Source organism: Rhinolophus hipposideros, assembly GCF_964194185.1.
Source record: "Rhinolophus hipposideros genome assembly, chromosome: 22".
In the NCBI taxonomy this organism is placed as follows: domain Eukaryota; kingdom Metazoa; phylum Chordata; class Mammalia; order Chiroptera; family Rhinolophidae; genus Rhinolophus; species Rhinolophus hipposideros.
In genome coordinates, this window is record NC_138068.1 from 30,308,967 (window position 1) to 30,335,270 (window position 26,304).

A 26,304-nucleotide genomic window follows, 5' to 3' on the forward strand; every position below is an offset into this window, starting at 1 on the left:
TCGTGTCTCGTGAGACTGAAGAATGGACACACGGACCCAGGAGAGGCAAAGAGTTTTAAAAAGAGGATAGTTTATTGAAAGCAAAGAGTCAGAGCTCCCAAGCGGGAGGGGGTCCTGAATGGAGGTGCCCCATGACTGAGGCAAAAGGTCTTATTTTTATACCTTCCTTTGCCTGTTTCGGGAAAAGGAGCTGTTTAAAGAAGGGAACTGTTTGAAGAAGGGAACGGACGCCTTCTAATGAAATTCGTCTACCAGGTTTGTTCTGCTTGCCCATCCTAAGAATTAGCAAAATAACCCACTCTTATCTATCAGATCTGCTCCATTTGTCAGGCCAAAAGGAATTTTATGATTAATCTCAAGGCCTTATTACATTATGTCCTAGAGCGGAAGGAGTGATTTCAAAACGTGGAGTTTTAGGATATGGCTGTCTTTTGTTTATTCCACCAGGAACCTCCCTGTCTACCTAGGGACAAGCTAGCTAAACTGTATCACTCACACATTTGGCATCAGGGCTAGAAAGCCAAGAAGTTAGAGAATCATGGGCTCAGGAGTTTAGCACTTAGGAAAACTTGCTCCAACTCTTAATGGGGCTGATAAATTTTGTCATAGAGGATAACGAACCAGCCTATCCAGGAGATGGGAGAAATGAGCTAGGGGTCCTCTTAAGTCCTATGTGCACTGAACATGGTAGATTATCACTGAGATGGGAGCTTCCTCTTTCACTACCAGCTAGTACCTGCTAGGACCTGGACAACTTAAAAAACCATGGTGAAATAAATAATACTCTGTCCTAAAATAAACACACTGTAACAAGAGAACACATGTTCTGGGCCTTTAGCTAAGATGTTACGCTAAGACTCTAGAATGTTCTACAGTCTCCTTCTAGAATGCTCATCAAATGATAATTATACTCAACAGTAACACAATGAGCCCTCACTTCCTTTGGGTATTTTTCCTTCACCATGATGATCAATAGCCGAGGACTTTTCTGGGCACACTGCATATTCCATTTTCCAGGTTTTATAAAAACCTGGGTATGAGGAAAATAATAAAACCAAAAAGGATATTCTTTCCAATCCCAACTTCTTTTTAGATGTAGTCTTCCTTATTATTTGGTCATTAAGCATTAGCCGTCTCTTCGGGAAAAACATTATGTTTAATGGTAGGATATTGCCTAATATTGGTTGGTTAATTGGTCGGTTTCTATTAAATATCAGTAATACCTATTTAAAATAGGAGATTCCGGCCAGCCCGGTGGCTCAGGCGGTTAGAGTTCCATGCTCCTAACTTCGAAGGCTGCCGGTTCAAATCCCACATGGGCCATTGGGCTCTCAACCAGAAGGTTGCCGGTTCGACTCCCACAAGGGATGGTGGGCTGTGCCCCCTGCAACTAACAATGGCAACTGGACCTGGAGCTGAGCTGCGCCCTCCACAACTAAGACTGAAAGGACAACAACTTGACTTGGAAAAAAGGCCTGTAAGTACACACTGTTCCCCAATAGAGTCCTGTTCCCCTTCCCCAATAAAATATTTAAAAAATATAAATAAATAAAATAAAATAGGAGGTTCTTTTTTCCCCTAAAGATTTATCTTCTCAAATATCCATCTTTTGAGTATTTTACATTTTAGCTGGCCTGAAAGGTTAGAAAATCCTATCAAGAAATCAAATTCACAAGATGCAGGATTAGAAGACTCTGTATTGATCTTTAGATAGAACAGTATCACCAGTTCCATACCAGAACAGAATGACCAAGACTGCGCACGAATGCGAGAATTGCAATTCTAATTTAGTCAGCTCAGATGACATCTTATAAGCATTTCCCATCATTTATCAGCTACGCTTCTTCTTTGCATCCTTTAAAAACATGCATCCACTTTTGTTTTGCCTGTCATTTAAATACAAGATAGTCAACATTCTTGTTAACACAGAATACAGTACTCATGTCTACTAATATAATGAGCAAGAGATGTGAGTACAGGCTAGAATCTGATCTATTGGATAACGTGATCATAAACTTCAACAATGTTTAAGTACCATAGGGAGCTTTGGGGCAATTACTTGACGGTTTATGGAACTCTTGTTTTGTGGTGTAGAAGAAACCTGCAATGGCTGTATTTTCTTTGTAGGAAATTAATGTATCTGAAATGTATTGGGTCTGATTTCTGCTTTAATGCAATTATTTTCATGAATGTTTCTTCCCAAGTATCTACTAGCCATTTGTTTAAGGTAATTATATCCTATTCTAGTACTCAAATTATTTACTTTTATTCAAAATAGTCTCTTAGACTATAAAGACAAACTTAAATACATATGTATGCATATTTCTATATATATATGCTTCCATATGTAAAACATGTATATGTGTATATATGCATGTGTGTATATGCATATATCAATCATTTGTCATTAAAATATCTTAACATTAAATTTTACATAAAAGAAAAGTTTAAACATTCTGAGGGCAAATGCAAAACAACAAAAGGTTATCTAATATAATGTTTAACCAAAAGTTACTGCCAATATTTACCAGAAAGGGGAGACAATCTTCTTCAGTATAAAGACTAGTAAACACCACGTAAAGTGAAATAAAAATTTCCTACTTTGTGATTGCATTTTATGTGTCTGATTTTAAAATGATCTCACATCTAAAAGCTGAGGTTCCTCTTCATGTGCTGCAATTTACAATAAGTGGTGCGCATTATCATTATTGAAGGATAATTGTGGCTAATGTGTGGGTATTTAAAAACAAACACAAGACTTAGACCTTTTCTAGTTTGCCCGCAAAGAAGATATACTTCATCAAATGAGAACACGCTTTTTCAGCCAATTGAAAGACTGAATCCTCACCATACCTTCATGGGAGCCAGCTGGATGGGTGTGATGCACGAAGGGTCCACCATGGGCTTCGGCCTGTTGGCAGTGTCTGCTAACAAGCTGTGCCACTGCTGGGGCAGGCCAGTGAATTTCTGTTCTTGTGGATCAAACCCAGTATGAACCCTGTGTTCAAAGTTGGATGGGCCAGATATTTCAATCTTTTTCTTTTTCTTTCCAAACATGATGCAAAAACCTGGGAAATGCAAACAGAAAAGAGGCAGCTATTTATATCCTGCCAGCAGAAGACCACAGGAAAATTATTAATTCATTTATAGTTACGTCTTTTCAGGTGTTCCTATATATATATTTGCTGTAAAAGACGAAAGGTAGATTTTTTTAGGGTGTGTAGATTAGATAACTTCATTCAAATTTTTTGTCCTTTCCTTGCAATTGCTGTGTGAAGTATAGTTCCCCATTGATTTTGGACTTGGCCATATTACCTGACTGACCAATGAACTGTGAATGAAGAGAGAATGTGCCAGTTAGGGTAGAGGTTTTTGCAGAGGTGTTGGGTTTTTCTACTTTCCTTCTTATGTTCCTGCGACCTGCCATGAAGATCTCTCTGGTTCATGATGCTCCTTCAGCCTAGGTCCTGGAAGGAGAGTTGCATGAAGCAGACACAAATCTGACCTCCAGTCTGGAGCCAAGCCCAACTCAGCCACAGCTAAACCATATTGACTCATGAGTAAAAAGTAAATGTTTATAAATGATTATGCCACTGAGATTTTGGACTTGCTTGTTATGTGGTATTATCAAAACAAAAGCTGACTAGCACACAGGGAGAAGCATCTGAAAATTTGGTGGGTACTTAAAATCTAAGACATTTGTGTGGAAAAATATGTGTGTACATGAGAAATGGGGTTAATAATTATATTCACACATAACCTTTTTATTAGGATTAAACAAGCAAACATTTGTAAAACACTTTGAAAAGCACCTGGCACAAAGTAGGAGCTGCAAGTATTAAATATGCCTCTAGACAAATATACAGGAAACTTGACTGGCACAGCCTGCTGGGAACTGGAAATGGGGTTGGGGGGGACAAGGCAGGGAAGACAACAGTTCAAGCCAGTTATATTTAGAACTTTGTACAATGTATTTTACCTATTTGAAACAATGTAGTTTACCTAGTTAAAATATTCTGTGACCAGGATATCTCTAGAAAATACGTAAAATAGACACTGTGTACTTTATGGTATTGAAAACATGTAAGGTAACCTGGGTTTGAATCCCAAACAGATCACCTATTTGCTGTGATCTTGAGTAATTGCTTTTCCTTCTATGATTTATTGTGAGCAAAACAATCATGATCATGTGGGGAATCCCGACAACACTGTTGTGGGAGTTATAAAAGGTGTTTTGGCTTCAACGTTGCCTTATCTTAGCCCTGAGACTTGAATAGGTGAGTTATATTCTCCTCCAGGTCTATATCCATATTCTTCACAGCATGTATCCACTTGCCGTCAATTAATTATGTGTAACAGTGTGCCTGGTGTCTATTTTCCCTACTAGAATGTAAGATCCATGACAGAAGAGATAGTTCCTGCTGGTTTGTTACAGTTTGTCAGTGGCTGGCATATAATAGTGGTCAAGAAATATTTTCTGGGGCCAAGCTGGTGGCTCAGGTGGTTGGAGCACTGTGCTCCTAACGCGAAGGTTGCTGGTTCGATTCCCACATGGGCCAGTGAGCTGCGCCCTCTATAGCTAAGGTTGTGAACAACAGCTCTCCCTGGAGCTGGGCTGCCAAGAGCATCCGGAGGTTGGTGTGGGCTACTATGTGCTGCCATGAGTCAGTGTGAGTGGCCGGCAGCCACCTTGAGCGGCTGGCGAGAACTGCTGCGAGCTGCTATGAGCAGCCTACTGACGACTGGTGACCGATTGCCTCAGCTGGAGGGAGTGCAAGTATGGGGACAGAGTCCCAGAGAGCAGTGTGTCCTACAGTGTGTGGTACCCGGTAGCCACTGTTCTCAGAAGTTGGACCCCTGACAAGGGGTGGGAGGACATGGATGGCCAGTGGGGAGAGGGCCCTGTAGGCTCTGGCTGAGTGGTTGCTGGAGGGGGCGAAGGCTACAGCCGGTCGTGTGGGATGGATGTTCCTCACCGCATTGTGTCGTAACATGGAAGACGTGCTTAATGAAATAGCCCAGGAGCCGGACCAGCAGCCCCGGGGGGAGGCGCTAAAAGCTCGGGACCAACGGTTGATGGAGGTTCCCACAACAGTGCATCATAACTCGGAGGAAGTGCTTGCTGGACTAGCCCAGGTGCTAGACCAGGTGTCCTGGTGGGAGGCGCTGGAAGCTCGGGTCCGCCTGTTAGAAGAGGGGCCCCACAGTGGGGACTCTGAGGCAGAGGCGGACGTTGGGAATGGAGACAATGTAGCTCCCAACCCCAAGCCCCGGACATCTTGAAGCAAAAGGTAAAGCATGAACAACCTTTAGGCCCCATGGGCATTGCTGCCAGCAACCCAGCTGTGACTGAGTTCACAACCTACACCCCTTACACAACCACTGAGTTGCAGGAGCTGGGTAGGTGGTGCCGACAGCGCCCTGGAGAGACAGTCTCGGCTTGGCTATTACCTTTATGGGATGAAGGGGCAGACAGCATTCTCTGCTCCCCAGGCGAGATGGAAAAGCTAGCCTTCGTGACAGTGCATCCATCCCTACAGAACTGCCATAGGTTGACCCACGACCAGGGCAACCACTCTCTAATGGAGTGGCTCACTGCTGTGGTACTCACAGTATGGGGACAGGCTGGTGAGCTGTCAGACACTGTGAGTCAGTGGCAATCATATACTGAACTTACTCAAGTCATCCGTGAAATGGGTATGAGACATGCTATGTTCAACTCTAACATGCGGGGGCCAGATAACCAGCGTTTTACAACCAGCATGAAGATCTGGTTTTGGATACGCCCCTGCGAGTGCTTTTGGATCCTTGATTGACATTCTCACGCCCTATGTGGGGCGGCAGATCCATGAAGTTACAACTGCCATGGCCACCCTAGGGGATGTAAAACTGGACAATATGTAAAAAAATGGACAAAACTCAAGAAATGTGACCGTGGCCTCTGGGAAGCAGAACTTGGAGTTATCATAGGGTAGATCAGGGGATGCCTGGATTTACACTTTTTTGTAAACCATGTGTGGTATATTTCTGTCCTAAGACATTTTTAAACCAATTGAAAGCAACTACTTGTTAAAATTAACATGTATCAGAATACATTTAAATAAAACTTTAAAAATCTATCCTTTGGGTTAATGTTCAAAAAAAGGACTGATTTTCATGGGTAGCAGAGTAAAAAGAGGGCTGCCAACCACCATTTTGAAATTATTTCTAGAGTAGCCTTTCACAAATGATTAAAAAAGATGCTATCCCTTGGGAAATACAACAGGAGACTACTTGCGTTTCCAAAATGGTGCTGAGACAGAATAGGGACTTGGGCCCAGGGCCAAGGAATGCCGGATGGCCAGAAGGAACATGGGATAAGCTGACCACCACCGCATCACCCCTTACAGAAAAACACATACAAGTAAGTAGCTGATCATTACCTCCCTTCTAACTGATTACTTGCCTACAGATGTCTAAACCACCATTCTGCAAGCACAGTTGATCAAAGTTTGACTGCTGGATGACTTCTTGGGGTCGCGATATGAGCAGTCAGCCATCTTGCCCCTCGGTGCAGGCGCGAACACAGTTACCAGGAAATGTAACCAGAAAAGAAAGTCCACTGCTTTCAAAAAGCCCCCATTTTTGCTCAAGGCCACTTGTCCCCAGCTTATTAAAGCAGCCAAGCAGAACCAACCCCCAAACCAGTTCGTAGAACCTTCCTCTCCCTCTGTGCTGCCTTGCCTGTGCTCGAGCATTAACTTAGTAAAATCTATCTGGAAATTTTTCTGGGATTTCCTCTTGATTTCCATTTTGGGGAACCCAAGAACCTGAATGACAGTAATAGCACCAGCCCATTTAGATTCTCATCTTGCCTGAGAAGTGGCAATTTATACAGATGGTGTTCACTAAGGTGTTTGAACCATGAGTAGATTTCTAATCTTGGATCCTTTTTACCCTTGTTTCTATTGTTCTACATTTCTAGCTGAAGTAATTTTTAAGCATTGGCAAAACCTACCTAATTCTGTGGTAGTTATGTCCACTGAAAGTGGCACATGCTTGGGAAAGAAATATCTCTTCTGATAGTTGAATCACACATTTACAATGGGATGAGCAGATGGAGACATGTGAAGAAACCACTATGACAGATATAACATAAACTAATATTCCCTGTTTCTAGTACCGCTACAATGTCTCAGTTCAAAGGTCCTCAGCTTATGGTATAAGCATTGTATTAGTCGGGGTTTTTCCAAGAACCAACAGGATATATATATATATATATATATATATATATATATATATATATACACATTTTAAGGAAGGAAAAAACTGTATTAAAAGCATAATAATATATACTGATAACAAAAGATGAATATAAGTCATGTGTATACATTTTTTGGCACCCCAGTGTGAGTGTGTGTGTGTGTGTAATCTATTATAGGAATTGGCTAATGTGGTTATGTTGAACAAGACCCACAATCTGCTGTATGCAAGGTGGAGAGACAGAAAAGCTGGTGGTGTATGTAATTGAGTCCAAGCCCATAGGACTGAGAATCAGGGGCTGATGACGTAAGTCCAGTTCTGAGTGTGAAAACACAAGAATCAGGAGAATCAATGTCTGGGGGCAGAAGACAGATGTCTCAGCTCAAGCAGGGAGAAAGCAAGGTCACCCTTTCTTTGTCTTTTTGTTCTATTTGGTCCATCAAGGACTTGGACAATGCCCACCCACATTGGGGAGGGCCATCTTCTTTATTCAGTTCATAAATTCAAAGGCTAATCTCTTCCAGAAACACCATCTAGACACACCCAGAAATAATGTTTACCAGCTATCTGGGCAACCCTTAGCCCAGTCAAGTTGACACATAGTATCAACCATCACAAGCACGTAGAGAATTTATAAGGACATTCTTGTTTATGTAGAAAATGAAGTAACGTTGTAGTTAGATTTGAAAACTCTACCTGACTGCAAGCATGCTGACTGGCCCTGAAAATTGCCACTAACATTTTTTAGTCTCTTGAATATTTCTGGCTCAAAAAGTCAGTTTCAGGACTCTGAATTCAATTTTCAACTTTCTTGTTCAAAGTCTATATATATGGCTGAGAATTTTGTTTTTTATAATTTCTGCCATTCTTTATTAATTTGTAGAGCTGGAACAATCAGTAAGATAAAGGGTACACTGATGGGAAATATCTGTACTTTTCAAAATGTTGGCATGCTCATTAGGGGTTTTGAATAGAGTTTGGGCCATAGGACACTAATTCACAAGGTATTAGTTTTGTAGTGTATTCAAAATGATTAAAAATGTATTTGTGGGGCGGCTAGATGGCTCAGTTGGTTAGAGTGTGAGCTCTCAACAACAAGGTTGCTGGTTCAATTCCCACACAGGATGGTGGGCTGCCCCCTCTGCAACTAAAGATTGAAAACGGGACTGGACTTGGAGCTGAGCTACGCCCTCCACAACTAGATTGAAGGACAATGACTTGGAGCTGATGGGCCCTGAAAAAACACAGTTCCCCAATTAAAAAAAAAATTTTTTTAAATGTATTTGAGACACACGCTATATAACATGGATGAATGTTTAAGATATTATGCTAAGTGAAGTAACCAGACAGAAAAGGACAAATGTTGTATGATTCTACCTATATAAAGTACCTAAAGCAGTCCAATTCATAGAAAGTAGAAAGGCATTACTAGGGGCTGGGAGGAGGGCAAAATGGGGACTTACTATGTAATGGGTACAGATTCAGTTTGGAAAGATGAAAAGGTTCTGGAGATGGATGGTAGTAATGGTTGCACAACTCTGAATGTACTTACTGCCACTGAACTGTACACTTAAAAATGGATAAAATGGTGAATTTTCTGTTCACTATATTTAATAATAATGATTATATGGCTATACTTGTGGATGGAAAAGGGGTTTTATGGAAAGTAACCTCACTGGGTGATCTGATTATAAATTATTAACTGGGAAGGGCATTCTGGGTAGCCACACCCCAGGCATATAACTTCTTTAGTAAAGACTTATCTTTGCCTCGGGCAAGCCCTGTGCATTGTTTCTGTTCATCTAGGTTAACATACCTTTGAAATGACACCTTTCCAACCCCTCTTCTAAAGCAGACTAAACTTGAGACAGCATATAATCTTATTTAACTTGTAATCCAATCCTCACCTTGCTTTCACCCACCTTCATGTAACCTTCCTTATGTTCCCTCCTTAATTTCAAATGCATAAAAGAAATTGAAAAACAATTATTCTCCAGAGCATTTGAGATCTTTCTTCTTGTACACACACACACCGGGGGTGCCAAAAATATATAAGAGTACAAGTGGACACTTTGGTCAACTTTGCTCAAGCAGTAGTTCGCCATAATCATGCTTATGGTAACCACTTTGGGCACCTCTTTCAATTACAGAAGTTAAGTGATTTATATGTATCTTTTGTTATTAGTATATGTTGAATACTACAATTTTGATAGTTTTTTTCTTTTCTTAAAATGTGTATACATTTCTTTTTTGCCTCTTTCTTTCTCTTCAGTTTGGCTCATATAAACTCATAAAAATGTATCTTACATTGACATACTCCAGCAGTACAGGAGGAAGTAGCTACAGAGAGGTGCCATGGTGAAGATAGGGTTGGGCAGGGACAACATAAGTAAAGCTAAAGCTAATCTACTAATGTTTGTATTTATATTTCCTCTCATCATCAAAACAGCGTTGGTCTAACCTTACGTTTGCAAGCCCTACAGCTGAAGTGAGGAGTCAATATAATTACTCGACTAGTAAGGTTTACAGCCAGACAGACAGCTGGATTCTTAGAAAAGACCACAGAATTAAAACAATTGTGCCTTTGGTATACACCTCAACAGTGAGTCTTTTCTCATTGACTCCCTCATGAGCTTTTTCTTTTCTTAACCTCAGATCTATTTTGAAGAGCTTGACAAATGTAATAATGGATATTTAAGTACTTCTGAAATACCTACCTGTGTTCAGATAATTTACATTTAATGACTAGCCTGTCATTGGTAGAAAAAAGATGGCTATTTGAGAAATTGTATTGCAGAGCGGATGGTACCAACTACACCATCCCCTTATTGAAATGTCATTGGTGAGATATGCATTTGTGATAGCCATAGAATTAAAAACAAAAGATTCACCATACTTTTAGTTATGTTGCTTTTAGGTAAAATATGACATAAGTCACACATTTGGGATTCAGAGGAAAACAAAAATAACTTGGGATGGGCTTATAATATAATCTAAAAATAAGGCTGTATTCTAAGAAATATAATGCTATCACATCCAAAAATATAGAAATAACATGGTTTCCCTTCTTGGAATTCTTTTATGTCTCCTTAATATAAACCATGGGACAATCACTGGGTTCCACCACCTACTTCCCACTCCAGAAAAACTGTTTCAAAGTACTCTGGGTCAATAAAGATTTTTCTTGTGCCTAGTCCCCATTTGTATTGCACAGACACTTGTGATCCAGTTACTCTGTGCCTGCTCTTCTGACCCAAGCCCTAATCCAATGACACCTGCCTTCTCAACAGCTAAAGCCCCTTTCTCCTATTGCAGATCAGACCTTGGCTTCCAAGTTCTATCCTTTGGATTTGAACTCAGCCTTCATTCCTGACTATTTGCTTCTTCTTCTTCTTCTTCTTTTTAAAGATTTTATTGGGGAAGGGGAACAGGACTTTACTGGGGAACAATGTGTAATTCCAGGACCTTTTCCAGGTCAAGTTGTTGTCCTTTCAATCTCAGTTGTGGAGGGCGCAGCTCAGTTCCAAGACCAGCTGCCATCGTTAGTTGCAGGAGGCACAGCCCATCATCCCTTGTGGGAATCGAACCGGCAACCTTGTGGTTGAGAGCCCACTGGCCCTGGCCCATGTGGGAATCGAACTGGCAGCCTTCAGCATTAGGAGAACAGAGCTCCAACCGCTGGAGCCACTGGGCCAGGCCCTGACTACTTGCTTCTTATTTGTCCTCTACTGTGTGAATCTTTCAGGCACTTCTCACTGATCTAGTTGGTTGGGTCTCACCTAGCTGCTGGTTCCCTCTCTTTTAAGCTTTCTGATTCCATCCCGATTCTGGAATTTATGGCTGTACCCAACTCCACACTGTCTAGACCTTCAACATTGCAAGACCACTCTGGTATAACTCAAGTCTTCATCGTGGCGTCAGCTCATCCATCTCATTTTCTAACACCCAATACCCAGGACTGACAAAAGCGATGCTTTGAGAAAAACATATTTAAATTCTAGTTATTTTCACACTGCCCAGAGTGATAACATAATGTTAAAATAGTAACAGGAAGAAAATCATTGCTAGTAGAACAGCATTAACAGAGAAGACACTCAAACAATTGCAGAAAAAAATGTGTTAAATGTTACTGTCAAAAGTTACTTCACCATGGTCTTACCCTACAGCACAAGTTTACTTCCTCCTTATGCCAATAAACCCAAATATGGAGACACTGCCCAGACCCCTCTCCTGAGCTCCAGATTTATGCATCCAACTCTCCTCTTGGATTCTTCCTACTCTTGACACTCATCATCTCCAAAATTTAAGTCACAACGATCCCACTGGTTTAACCTGCTCCTCTCTACAATCTCAGTCCCAGTATATGGCACCGTGTTGCATGGAATCACGGAGGCCAATTCTGGGACATCACTTTGACATCCCCTGCTCTACCATCCTGCACATCCAATCACCAGCAATTCCTGTCCATTCTGCTCCCCGAATATCCACTGGACGTCTCTCTGAATTCCCACTGTATTCATTTGCTCTTGTTTCTGTAACAAATTACCACGAGCATAGCAGTTTAGACAACACAAACTCATAACCTTGCAATTCTGGAGGTCAAAATCTGACATGGGTCTCACTGGATCAAAATCCAGGTGTCAGTATAGATGTGTCCCTTTTTGGAGGCTCTAAGGGAAAATCCATGTCCTTGCCATTTCCAGTTTCTAGAGCCACATGCATTCCTTGGCTCTTGGACCACTCCTCCATGGTCAAAGCCAGCAGCGTCGCATCTCTCGCTGACTGTTCTTCCTCACACAGAGCCATCTGACTATCCTCTTTTGTCTGGCTTGTCCACTTTTAAGGACACTTGTGATGACAATGGTCCCCTCTGGATAATCTCCCTATTTCAAGGTCAGTTTATTAGCATCCGTAATTCCAGCTGCAACTCTAATTCCCCTTTGTAATGTTACTTAACATATTCACAGGTTTCAGGAATTAGGACTGGATATCTGGCGGGGATCTGGCACTGGATGTCACTTCCTTAGGGACGCCACTTTGAACCCCAGAATCTCTCTCTGTCTGTGTTCTCCACAGCTCCTTGTATAACTATGACACCACAAAAAGAAAGGTATTCCAAATTATAGAAGTAATGCATGAACCCAAGCTGGTTGTGGACAGTTCAAACAATAAAGGAGCATACAGAATAAAGGCTAACAGTCAACAGTCACACATCTTCTCATTGCAAAATCCCAGACCTGGACCTTCTACTGTTTGTTTATGCCATTGCCTGCACACAACAAGACCACAACATGTACACTATTGTGGGATTTTTGTGTGTGTCATTTAACATATTTTGGCTGTTAAAAGAAAAAAAAGCAAACCTTGGCTAATTTTCCAGATCAAAACACACATCAATACTTGCTTTTTTTTAAGCCTCCATAGAATTTTATAAAATGGAATGTACTCTAGTTCATCTATTGATGACTTTATTGATGAACATTTAAGGGTGGGTTTTTTTTTTGTTGTTTTTTGACTGTTAAAACAACATTCCAGTCAGAATCCTGGTGTATGCATTATTCTGCATAAAAATGAGTTTTATGGCATAGAATGTCAGATATGGAAATGACAGCCTATAATAGCATGTGTGTTTAAAATGTTTTAAATGCTGGCAATTTGGCTTTCAGAAAGCCTGGATCATTTTCCTTTTTCACCCATGTTTTCAGAAAGCAAAGCTGGTCTTTCCTAGTAAGTCCATAAGCCCCGTTAAGTTGATCTCCATTTTATTTGTGCTTGGCACACAGTAGGGGCTCAATAATTATTTGTTGAATGGTCACTGGGACAAAATATTTATCTTGATAAAAACAATGTGGTGTAACCATGTTGGCAGCCGACAGGGTGAGACTGGCAGCATGCAACAGGCATGCATCTGAACCCCTGCCTCAGGCTCTGCTTCTGAGAAGCCCAACTTAAACATGCAGCTGCCATTGTCATAGTGGGACAGAGAACCCAGGTCTCTTAAACTTTTTCCTCATATGTTGTTATCATTCCTTCAAAAATATTTATTAAGTATGTACTGTGTCAGTGAAACGGGGGAGGGAGGTGAAGGGGACAGGTAATGAGGGCAAGACCTTTTGGAGTAAAAGTCACAGACTTTCTAGTGGAGGAGAAAGACAGACAAGTATAGTGATGTCTGGAGTCAATCTTCTGGGTTCAAATCCTAGCTCTGCCACTTAGTAGGGCAAATCACTTTATCCCATCGTGCCTCAGTTTTCTCACAATAAAGTAAATTAATAATATCTATGTCAAAAGGTTATTGTGAATATTTAATAATGAGTTAATGTCTATTAAGCACATAAATGGGCATTCCATAATTTTTAGGTATTAGTATTATTACCAAGGAAAGAAATAAACGAAACACTATAGAGTATAAAAAGTACTATGAAGTTAACAAAATAAGGTCATGTGGCAGAGCTGTGTTATTTAATAGAATAGCCACTAGCCACATATAACTACTGAACCCAGAAATGGGGCTTGTCCAAACTGATACGTGCAGTAAGTATATGATATACACCAAATTGTGAAGAATTTGTATAAAAAAGAACATAAACTATTTCATATATGAGTGTGTTTAAATATACTTTTTAATTCAAAATATTATAGAATCACAAGAAGTTGCAAGGAAAGAATAGAGAGGTCCATGTACCCTTTATCCAGTCCCTCCCCCCCCAGTTACATCTTACATACTTATATTATAATCTGTTTTCTAGCTCCATAAATTGGTAATTTTGAGAGTGTTATATCAATGGTATATAGAGTGTATGACCACTTGACATTGGCTTTTTTTCGAGCGTAATACCTTGAAACCTATCCTAGTTTTTTTATGTATCAATAGTTAGTTCCCTTTTATTGCTGAGTAATAATATTCCATGATATGGGGTGTTGTTGTTTGTTTAACCATTCGCCTAATGAGGGTTAGTTTGGTTGTTTCCAGTTTTTGGCCATTATAAATAAAGCTGGTATGAACAACAGTGTACAGGGTTTTTTGTTGTCTCAACAGCTACTCATTTTTTATATCGATTATGTGTCAAAATGATATTTTAGGTATTTTAGATTAAGTAAACTATATTAATTTCACTTTTACATTTTAAAATATGGCTATTAGAATACTTAAAATTAAATATGTACTTCAAATTTTATTTCTATTGATTAGTGCTGTGTAGAGTAACTTTGAGGAGAGTAATTGTGTGGCTAAATAAGAGTAGATATGGGTGAAGGACACTTGAAGTTCTGTTTTTATGGATAAGAAGGTGTAGGTCTTCCAAAGTTGAGACAGAGTATTCCAGACAGAGGGGACAGCAAAGATAATGACCCTAAGAAGCCTTGTTCAAGCAACAGAAGCAGTGTATGTGGCTGAAGCAATATTAATTGAAGGGAGAATGGAGTGGCCCACCATCTTGAGACAGACGTTTCCTAGGCAGTCCCAGATTCTCCAGTTTCCTTTTGTAGTCTACTCCATTGATATGAATGCCCAAATATCCCCATCTAATTTCTGAGGGTAACGGGTAGGAAAATTTGATACAGAAAATATTTTCAAAGTGGAGCAGAGTTTCCCAGGCAGACAGTGGCTCATATATTAATCCTGGGACTACCAAGTTTGCTTAAAACTTACTGGAAATTGCGAGTAGATCAGTATATCAATTAGCTTTCGCTGCATGACAAACCACTCAATACTTAATGACTTAAAACAACAACCATTTATTTAGCTCATGATACTGTGGGCTGGCATTTTGTGCTGAACTAGCTACTGGTTCTTCTGGTCTTGCCAGTGTTTGCTCAAGTGTTTTGTGGTCAACTGTGGGTTGCCTGGAGACGGACTGGTCCAGGATGACCACATAGACTCTAATCTGTCAGCAGGATAGCATGGGCTTGTTACGGTGGTATCAGGGTTTTGAGAAAGCAGAAGTGAGGCCTCTTGAGACCTAGGCTAGGAATAGGCACACCATTGGTTCCACTTTATCTGATAATCAATACAAGTCATAAGTCCACCCAGATTCAAAGTGTGGGGAAATAGAAAGTAGGAGACGCAAAGTCATATCGTAAAGGATGCAGCTATAGGGAGAGGTAGAGGATAGGGCCATGGTTGCAATCTACCACAATTAGTAATAGTAGTGTGTTGGTAAGTGTTTCAGAATTGGCTCTGGGGAGGGGGTAAGGTGGGGGCAACCAAGCCCTGATTGTAGTGTTTATCAATTTATGCGGTGTAGATATTCCCAGAATGGCTGATTTCAAGCTATCATTTGACATTGCTGAACAGGCAATATTTAAAAAATGCAGGCAATTGGCTCTCACAAGCCCATGTGAGCTAGCACCAGCATACCACTGAGAGTAACCTCTAAATCTGGGAACCAGCAGTAGAGTTCTCCAATTTCTGGTACTCAACTCATTTAGGATACTGCACTAAGATCCTTGCCCTCTCTTAAAAGGGCTACTACAGAGGGCTACATGTCCCAGCAACAGGTACAAAGACCTCCAAATTCCCATATTGGTTATAAAGACTTTTGAGATCTTTGCAACAGAAACTATGAAATACACCGCTGGTTGTAGTCATAATCTAATTCTCAAAAATCCTATTTTCAATCACATGCATGCACATGTGAGTGGCAATCAAAATCAGATCTCCTATAAATCATAATTGGAAACAAAGTCAAGTTTAACAACATTAGAGACTGCTCTGTTTCCTTCAGTCTCCAAGAAGATAAAGATTGATGCATCAGAATTTCACATGGAAAAAAGAACATTAAGTTATCTTAATTTTTCTTTCTTTAGTCAGATGGGTTGTGCAAACATTTGTCTAATTTTGTTCTTTCCCATCTGAGGGTCATATACTACCACCACCTCCTGGTGAGAATATGGACTTCATCTGAGCAATGGAAATGGTACTTGTCTTATTTCCCCAAATAAGTTATTAGCATTGCTACCAATTGTCACGCACCTGCTTGAGGGTATGGGAAAAATAAGTTGGCTAACTACACTTTTTTAAAGTCTATGATCATACATAGCTTTACAAATAGAGTATTAGTGTTAAAAATTCTTGTCTTTTGAAGAATGTGTTCTAAAGGCTTTCAGAATTATACAAGGAAGCAGAGACAAATTATTACAGTAAAAGACACATTGCCATTAATCCTCTCAAAATACTCCCCTTCACTTCAAACACACTTATCCCATCATTCTTGCCACTTTCTGAAGCAGTTCTGGAAATCATCTTTTGTGTCTTTAGTGTAGTTGCACTGTTGTGGCTGCCTCGATGTCCTGACTCATTTTGACTTTGGGGAAGAGCCCGAAGTCACACGGTGCCAGATTCAGTGAATAAGGTGTATGCGGACACACCATAATGTTTTTGACAGAATTTGCAGTATACCAGAAGCGATGTGTGACACGGAGCATTGTCATGATGGAGGATGATTGACGGCACACTTTAAAACACACCTTCTCTCAACCATAGCTCACACCTGACTGACTGTACTGATCAAGTTGAACCTTGTCACACACACTTACTGAGGTCTGATGCACCGCTTCTTGTATGGAAGATCCCTGCCTTTCTGTTGGATGGCACTCGGCAGCAGCAGTCACTGTATTTTGTGATCACACCTCTTATCTGGGCAAAGAGTTGTAATGCGAAGCAACAGCAAGTGCAAAGACCTGGACGTGGGGACATGCCCGGTGGGTTCACAAAAGGCAACTAGTGAGTTGGTGGCAGAAAGGTGAGCAAGGGGACAGAGACCTGAGGACAGATGGAACGGGAAATCAGATAGCATAGGGCAATGTTCTGCAAGTGCGGTTCTCAGACCAGCAGCATCAGCGTCACTGGGTAGCTTACCAAAAATGCAAATGTGGGGGCTTCACCACAGATCTACTGAATCGACAATTCTGGCGGGTGGGACCCAGACATCTGTGTTTACCAAGCTCTCCAAATGGCTCCGAGGTACACTCAAGTTTGAGAAGCAGTGATTTAGGGCATCATCTGCCACTCCAGGACTTTTTTTTTTTCTGACTGAAATGGGAATTACTTGAATGTTAGGTGACTTGATCTGATTTTGGTTAAGATGTGATTATCTGGTTGTATGTTTTCCAGGTATGTTCATTTTCCTAGACCACAAAGGGTAGGATGGTAAGGAAGATGGTCACGTTCGGGCTGCTTCCTCAGCATGGCCTCCTTGGGGTACTCGGCAGCCTGTCTGGACAATGGCTGGTCCTGGAATGGCCATCTGATACCAATACATTGCAATGGAAGCCTGGGCTGCTTTGCAGATCTCCTCCTTCACTGTCACTCTTGGGGCAGCACAGAAATTTTTCTATATCTGGCAGTTTAAGGTTTAGCATAGCTTGTGCCTACGTGATGGGGGAATCATTTGTGAACTCAGCAAAATATTGGCAGCGGTGCACATCATGGCATTAATGCAACAGTATTTCTTACTATGAGCACTCTTGGCCATCATTTCTAAGATAACATGACAATGTTCAGTGTGATTACGGAATGCTGGTATACAATGATGGCGCTATAGAGAAAAGTCACTAAAATGTTAACAGCAAGAACAACAACATGCTTTACAATGTATATGGATTTCACATGCCCTCCCTGTAATGTGGGGCTCAGTCTAGGAAACGGGTGCCCAGTCTGGGACTACATTCCCAGCTAGCTTTGCAACCAGCTATTGTCACATTTTTTGTCCTGTCCAACAGAATGTGTACAGAAGTGAAGCCAGTCAGTTCCAGATCAGGGCTTTCATGTTGGCTGGGTGCAAAGGAAGACAAAGTGCACGTAGGTGGTAAAATCTAACGGTAGAAGGAGCATGGGTCCCTCGATTGCTGCATGGAAGAGACCCACCTGCTAACCAGTAACATCTTCACTGACTTCATGCAAGAGAGAGAAAATTCTATTGGGTAAGTTAATGAAATTCTGGGGTTTAATTGGTACAACAGTGAGCATTACCCTACTACACGTCATTTTTTCTGATATCAATACTATGTATCAGCAAATAGCATTAGCCTTGCATATTAAAGGGAAGAAAGCTGACTATTAGAATGAAATCACTTGCGTAGGGTCACTGCTAGCTGGTGGCAGAATTCACGTCAAGCTTTTCTGGCTTTTAATGTATGGTTTTTACCTTATATATAATGAGCCAAAGACTGAGATACAAATATGAAGTACCAACAATGGACATTAGTAGCCACTATGTAAAATTTTAGCAGTAATACCGTACGGGAGATTGCCAATGAAGTTGTTAGTAAAATTACTGCATATTTTAGAAGGTTAACTCTATCGTGATATATGATAACACATGAAATTTTGCTCCTTTAAATATATAAATTAACATGGGAAAAACATGGCAATGTGAAATCTGCAGTGGTTTGAGACAATGTTTTGTTTCTACTAAACACTAATTTTAGTCTAGACTTTGTGTGTTTGTAGGAAGCAATGCCCCTATGTGGCAGCTGATTTTGGCCCAGTGAGGTAACCTCAAGGAAGGAAATACTGCCACAACAGTAACTCCTAATTTCTGTATCTTGAAACTGTGTCTAAAATGTACTTAGTGTGAAGTTTCTAGTGAGGATTATTTAAACAGCATTGTCAATTCCCTCTCTCTGTTATGCATAACAATAACCCTTTGAAATTCAAATCTTTCAAAAAAATGCCAAAATGCATTTTCCTCTCTAACTTACTACTACTGTTTAATCTGAGTAGGTTTGTTGGAGAACAGTGGGATTTCTGGCTCTTTTAAAATGGAAGGGGAGTTTATTGTTCCTTCTTTCTATAATGTCAGAATTATAAAATAATGTAAACTCAGCAAAGATTGCCCTTCCCTTTGAAAATGTAAGGCAGGGCTGCACTCTGGAGCGCCTATCCAGCAGGCTTTCTCTGAACTCTCAAGTAAAGACAGGAAACTTATTTACCACTGAGAGGGTCAGTTTTAAAGTATATTCTCTCAGTAGAAGATGAGAGCTTTTTGAATAAAAAGAGCATTTAAAGCTCTTTTTAGTTGCTTTATACTTCTACTTTTCTACATGCACTAACTTTCACTGGCTACTTGTTCAAGAATCCCAAACTGGGAATTACCCATTTGCCCATCAGCAGTAGAATGCATAAATAAATTGTGGAATATTCCTACAATGCTATATAATAATGAGAAGGAACTATGAAGAAAAGTTTAATGAATTTCACAAGCACCGTGTTGACTGAGAAAAGCCAGATATCAATGACTGCATACTTTATTCTGTGATAGGAGACTTTAAAAATAGGTCAGATACAGGCAGAAAAGACCCTTCCATCAAGGTCCCCAGACATTATGTCAGAACTCTTGACTTAGGGTCAATACTCCTCTCTGGAACTCAATTATCTTATCTGAGCAAGGCTTGGAAGAGAATATCTGTAGATCCTAACCAAGGTGCAACACTTTAATCCTAAGGGAAAGCAGCTCAGCATTTCCCCTTATCACTCCAAACAGTTTAATGCGGGACACCCTCCTTTGTTTGTGAGCAAAGTGATTACAAGAGATTCTTCAACCGTCAGTGGTTTCCTACAGTAAATAAGACTTCTAAAGACCCTGTCCAGCTCTAAAATTCTATGATTGTTTGATGTTGTTGGAATTGGGACTTTGAAAATTAACAACAGGTATATTACAAATGGTTGGAAAATGGCAATATTTCAGTATAATCTATCCAGAAACAAAATTGGGTCAAACAATGGAATTTTGCCAGGTATCTTTAAATCTCATGAAATATTTCATTTCTCAAGAAAGTATTTGCTGCTGCTCCTGTTGTTTTTAATTATTTCCCCCACATTCTTCTGTAGTTATCATCCTGTATCCTTGGCAGTACCAAAGGCAACAGTCACGCATGGATGATAGTTATGGTTTATAAAAAAATGGTTTGTAGCCTCCAGCTTCATGTTATGTATCACAGCCTCATAAATATGAGGCTAAAGGACATTTAAAATCAGAAAAAAATTCACTGAGACACAGCCGTGACCCATAAATGTCAAACTATTTTTATTAAAAAGTCTCAAAATTTGGGCATAGGAGGCACATCTTGGAGGTACAACTTGTGGGGTATGGAGGAACAACTGAATAGTCATCACTGTGTATCAATTATTCAAAAGATGAGTTATTTTATAAAGCAGCAAATGTGGCACACAATTACCTGTGCCACCGCCTCCCCCCCGAACCCTCCATCAAAGCCCACTCTCAAATTCCTTCTTCCTGGTCACGTGAATGCCTGGCTAGAAATTATAATTACCAGACTCCCTTACTGCTACCTGTGACTATTTGACTAAACTCTTGCCATTGAGATAAGTGAAATTATGTGCACAACTTCTAGATCATCTTCTTTAAGATGTATAGATGCTTGCTCTGAACTTGGTCCCGATTTTCCTTCCCACTGCTTGAAAATGGTGACCATTAGAATAACGTTGGAAAACACAGCTTGAGGATGGCTCTCAGTTAGACTGGATCCCTGAATTATGTGGTGGATCAGAGCTTGCCTCCATGCTTAAGCTATTAAGAAAGACTGAGAAATAAACATCTATGTTGTTGGAAACATTGCATGTTTGAGACTCTGTATTAAGCATCTTAACCTTTATCTTAACTAATCCACTAAGAAAGTGCTTTACGTTTACTTATAATGAGATAAAGAAGAAGGAAAAGGAAGGAGGAAAAGTGGAGTTCAGCACTACTTCTAAGGACAACACAAATGAGAAAGAATCCAACATAATTTAACAAAGAGAAGACATGTCTACACATGTGCCCCTTTAGAGGAAATAACTTGAGTCACATCATTGAAATTCGCCATCCACTGTATTGAAACAAGTATGATATAGCATCCTAACTTTCCCCAGGAAGCTACTAATGGCAAACAGAAGTTCAGTATGAGTAACAAGAAGGAATGAGAGAGCATGCATCATTCTTCAATACTACGGGCAGTTTGAGAAAAATCTCTTCAGCAAAAGCAAAACCAGTGGGGGGAAATAGTAAATTTTGAGTTATGGCATTATGTCGCCTAACCAATGAAACCCATTTTCTTGTTCTCCAAGAGGCCTGCTTACTCCTGGCTACAATGTCCCCTTCATAGCCCTCAACATAATCTCAGATGAATTTAAAGTAAACTACAAATAACAGTAAAACTTTGTTGAGTACTGTATATGTTTACTTATATTTGTATGTGTAGGTTGTGTTGCTTATTACATTGACTTTTAGCACAATTCTGTGAGATATGGATACGTATTATTACTATTCTTAGTTTTTAGATTAGGAGATGAGGAAGTGAAAGCCTCACAGCTAATCAGTTACAGAGCTAGTCTTCCACATTCTTAACCATGTTGCCATATTTCTCTTTGTTAGCCAGGGCACACAGTATGATAGATTAAACATTTCAGGGGAGATCTTGGACCATACATTTTCATTCTTTTCCTTTTGTGATTTGTTGCCTGCACAGTGGATACAATGGAGTGAACTCCTGCCTGAATTTAAATCCTCCATGGCTGGAAGAATAACATAATGCTGCATTTACATATAAAGATATGTACATGCCTTCGGCACATCATGAGGCTGAGCCATTCATTTTTTCTCCCTGTCCTTTCTTATGACCAAGAAAGGTGGGGGAGTCAATGGGTAGATCAGCGAAAAGGTAACCGGCCACCTGGAAAAGGAAATCATGACCTTTACAGGATGTACTGGTGATATGAAGAACCACTTTTTTGTATATGTCATCAGTGTCAGGCTCCAACCAATAAACAAAAGCATCTTTGAAAAGCTGCATTAGCTGTTTCTGGACAGCAGGCTGCCATTTACTTGACTGATGTAATAACCTCTGTCCTATTGGGAAAATTTATTAAGACACTTTCAATTTTGCTAATTTGATTGGGAGTGCTACATCTAAGACACAGTTACCCAAATGCAGAAATGAAAGGGAATGTCCTTTTATATACTGGACACTCTAGTGAAAAAAGAACAAAGGAACACACCTGCTTCATGTCATGTATCATAGCCTCCTGCAGACCCTCAGACTTCTCTGGTGGCCTGGAAATGCCCAAAGTCCAGAGAATATTCAAGAGAGTTCCTTTCCTTGGATCCTCAGCATTCTAAGGGACATTCTTAATGTATTACGGACACAAAATCTAACCTTGTGCTATTTGTAGAAGTCAGTGGAATTTCTATAACAAAAGTCATTTACCATAAACATAGTTATAATTGTAATTACATATATTGTCATACAACATGTGTAACCACCTATTAGGACATACATAGCAAATACTCAAATGGCAGGGAATATCCAGTTTTTGGAAGTAAAAAGTGATTTTGTTATTATTTTACATTTAATAAAGTATATTTAGGATGGTTTCTCTTGAACTCAGATTACTAATCAATTACATACCATTTTTTATTTCTTGTATATTTATCTATAAATATCAATTTTTTAAATACATAACTAATGTCCTCCTGGAAATATCTTGGAAAGTTTTCTATTTTTACATTGGGTTTTAAGTGGTTATTTTATTTTTAAGTGGTTCACATATGCCTTTCCTTCTATATTTAGGTGCAATCATGTTAAACTTCTTCCTTCCTCTATTCGCCTGAGACTAGAATTTCTTCTTGGATTATAACCTGAATAAATCTCTCCCACAGTCTTTGTAAAAAGGTATGTCATTAAAAGATTTTTTTTTTCCTCAAAGAAAGGAAGATGGGCTGTATATACCATCACCCCAGCAACATCTCTGCCTTGGTTTGGGTGCTGAGATTTGGCCACAGAGCGAATTCCCATTTTGTTTTCTGATTTACCCTATGAGGAGAAACCCAGGCAAGCATAAGTTCTTGTAAAAGTAGCTTTGAATTTAAAATGGACCCTGCTCCTGTCACAGAACTCCTGACCCTTCCACGAAAATCAGCCACATCCTACAGAAAGCTAGATTAGAGAGAGCTTTGTTCTTACTCTTTGAATGTAGAATTTGTTGAAGGATGGAACAAAGAAAGGAAAAAGGAAAGGGAGAGAATCAGAGAGAGAGGGAAAAAGAACTATATTTTCTTATAGAAGTAATGTTAGAAATAGTTGTACATTATGGGTTAAGTCAGCTTTTGAAGGCAGGAACTAATGCATCAATTTTAAGAATGGTTTCCATGGACATGTTTTACTCCAAATCACACTTACCCAACGTCATTGGAAGGGCAACCCATTTATACACATAACATTTATTGAATGCCTGTGATATGTCAGTGCTTGTGGTTATTACATGTAAAATCTTGGCATATGATAGACATTCTGTAAATTCTAAAAAGCAAAAGTTAGATATGAGTATCTTCTCAATCCCCAAATTATAATACTAATAGTACATTTTGTTTCCTTAATTGACTTTGTCCACATATACAGGCAGCGCATATAAATACAGACAGATGACCCTTGAACCACAGTATACATTTGGTAACTTTTGAGCAGAAACAGCTTAATCTGTAAAGGATGTGGCAAACAGTTGCTGCATTAGATGGGGAATGTATGTAGGAAGACCTAGGAGATCCCGTCTGACTCTGAGGCGTAGAGACACGAAGAATAACATCCACTTCCTCTCCTCTTTGCAAACCATTCCCCACACAAAAGGAAGAACTACATGGCCAATAAGCAAATCTGAACACAGAGGGGCACAGAATGTTTTTAGTGTGTTTGACATCTTACTGCATTTACAATAAGTCCAAAATACCAGTTGTCCTTCCTTTTATAACAGATGGAAGGAATCTGGCACCACGTCCTTAATGTGTTTCCAGGAAAGAGACTCAAAGTGTGTTTATTATCATATTTATTGGAAAAGAGAAAAAGGACTCAAAAGAGATGAACCTCTCAAATCTCTTCCCTTAAATAAAAACAATAATCTTTTTAAAAAGGCTGTTCAATAGAAACTTCTACAATGACATATGTGCTGGATATGTCAGTGGAACAACCATGAGCCAAATGTGGCTTTTTAATATTAAAATGTGTGAGTGAGACTGAGGAACTAAATTCTGAATTATATTTAATTTTGATTAATTTTATTAAGTTTCAATAGCCACATGTGGCTAGCTGCTACCACACTGGTCAGTATATCTGTAAAGGACTTTCTGGTTTATCTGAGGGGAGGTTAATAACAGTGCAAATTATTCCCCTGTAATTTATCTGATTAATTTAATGGTCCTTTATCTCCCTCCCACTTGCCCAAACATCTGCTTTTACAATAATCAACTTAACTCCTTTGTAGCTCTTGCTTATCCATCAGCATACTGTGTTATAGATTTTATGGGATATTTCTGCCTATAGATCCCTTCTGGGCAATTTGCCTCCACTGACAGTCCCACATAATGGGCGCTGATTATTGTATGTTATATGACTTCCCCCATGCACCCCAGGTACTGCTGGGAGGCCTACTGACCCCTCTGCAGTCCATTCAGAGGGCCATGCAGTCCATATACGCTGCCCAATTAGTAATTTAAAACCTGGTGAGAAAAGTTGAAATGAGCTAAATAGAGACATGGATTTGGAATCAGAAATCTGGGAGATCCTGCTAGCATGCAAATAGGACAAAAGTAATACGATATGATTTGTTGTGCTACAGAAGGATCTGTGCAGCATAATGGCCCGATGTCAATTGTAAAAGGGAAATAAAGCTCCAAGGAAGGCAAGAAGTCCAGCCACAGAAATAGAATAAGAATGGCACAGACTTGCTGAAGGAAGTCCCTAATTGCCTCAGTTCCTGACAAGCAAGGCTAGTTCCCAAACCTGCTTTCACCATGGTCACTGTTTTAAGTATTCCTCAGACCCACAATTCTAAGGGTGCCTTCTCACCCTTTTTCTTCTGAGCTAACCTGAACCTCAGAAAGTCTCTGTTCACTAAAACACATAGGTTTAATATACATATGTGGAATCAAACCCTCCTTCTCTTAAAAAAAAAAAAAAAAAGAACTGAGATTCCATGGGTCCTGGAATCCATGAATCTGGGGATCAAACTTAGAGGAAGAAAAAGATACACGCTTTACAGGGAGGGTTGCCTTTTCTTACACGCCTCTCTTCGTGGGTCTTTCCTCACGAGGTATTGCTGCAAAATCCTCTTTGGCATTGAGTCTGTTATGACAAAATAAGGAAGGTCTTCAGGTGGAAGAGGCTAAGACATCCTAGGGTAGAAAAACCTAGTATGATGCTTGCTGTCATCAGTTGTGTTTCTAGAAGCAGAGCCTGAAGCAGGAATGTGGCTGCTTATGACTTACTGAGGGAAGGCTCTTGGGGAAGCAGGGTAGGCAAGGCTAGGAGCTGAGCAAGGATGTGGGCTTAGCTGGAGTCTGCTCTCAGCCTCCTCTCAGCGGAAGCCCTGGAATATTAGTTTCCTCCCAGGCAAGGGTATCGACATATACTCCTGTGTCAATCATTGCTTGTGAGTATAGCATTTTGGGTGGACATGCTTCCATTGGCTGAAGGCAATTCTCCAAAGCAGGGGCCAGCTGTGAGCTACTGGCAGCTGGGGGACGGTGCACAGGTCCAGAAACGGGATCTGAGTGGGACACTTAAATACTGATCACCCACTTCTTCCTAAACAGGAACTCTAGTTCCTGGAAGAAAATGATATGTTTAAAAAGTATAAGTACTGAATTGAGCAAAGGAGTTTCCTCTGATGGAGAAAGACCAAAGATATGGAGATCCTGGGAGCTTTTTAAGTAGAACTAAATACAGGGGGCAAAAAAATGAAACACAGAGAGGAAAGAGTCAAAATAGTCCAGCTAACCACCCACAGAAGCACAGGGGACATCTTTTCCTAATGTAAGAATGACAAAAATGAGGGGTTATAACACTCAACAGTAACAAAAGTTTCAATTTGGAATTGGAAGAGCAAATAAGACTAATGGTGCTTAGCACAAGGGGTGGCATATAGTAGGTGCCTTTAAATATTTGTTCACCATTTGAATATAATAATGAAAAAATGAATGGATAAAAGTCTCAACAGATCAATAATTAATCACTCTCATATTCCTTTCTTCCCCATTCTGTTTACCTCATTCACCTCACATTTTTAAATTA

General features: G+C 40.0%; 1 protein-coding gene across 3 annotated transcripts in view; it reads right to left on the bottom strand.

Annotated features, from left to right (window-relative positions):
• The window catches only part of PAK5 (p21 (RAC1) activated kinase 5), a 276,764-nt gene that overhangs the window by 106,877 nt on the left and 143,583 nt on the right, over positions 1–26,304 (bottom strand). For all 3 annotated transcript variants that reach the window (XM_081034207.1, XM_081034209.1, XM_081034208.1), the window contains exon 3: positions 2,854–3,068. In XM_081034207.1, the coding sequence (XP_080890333.1) occupies positions 2,854–3,057 (204 nt within the window). In that variant the 5' untranslated portion in view covers positions 3,058–3,068. The remainder of the gene's footprint in view (positions 1–2,853; positions 3,069–26,304) is intronic.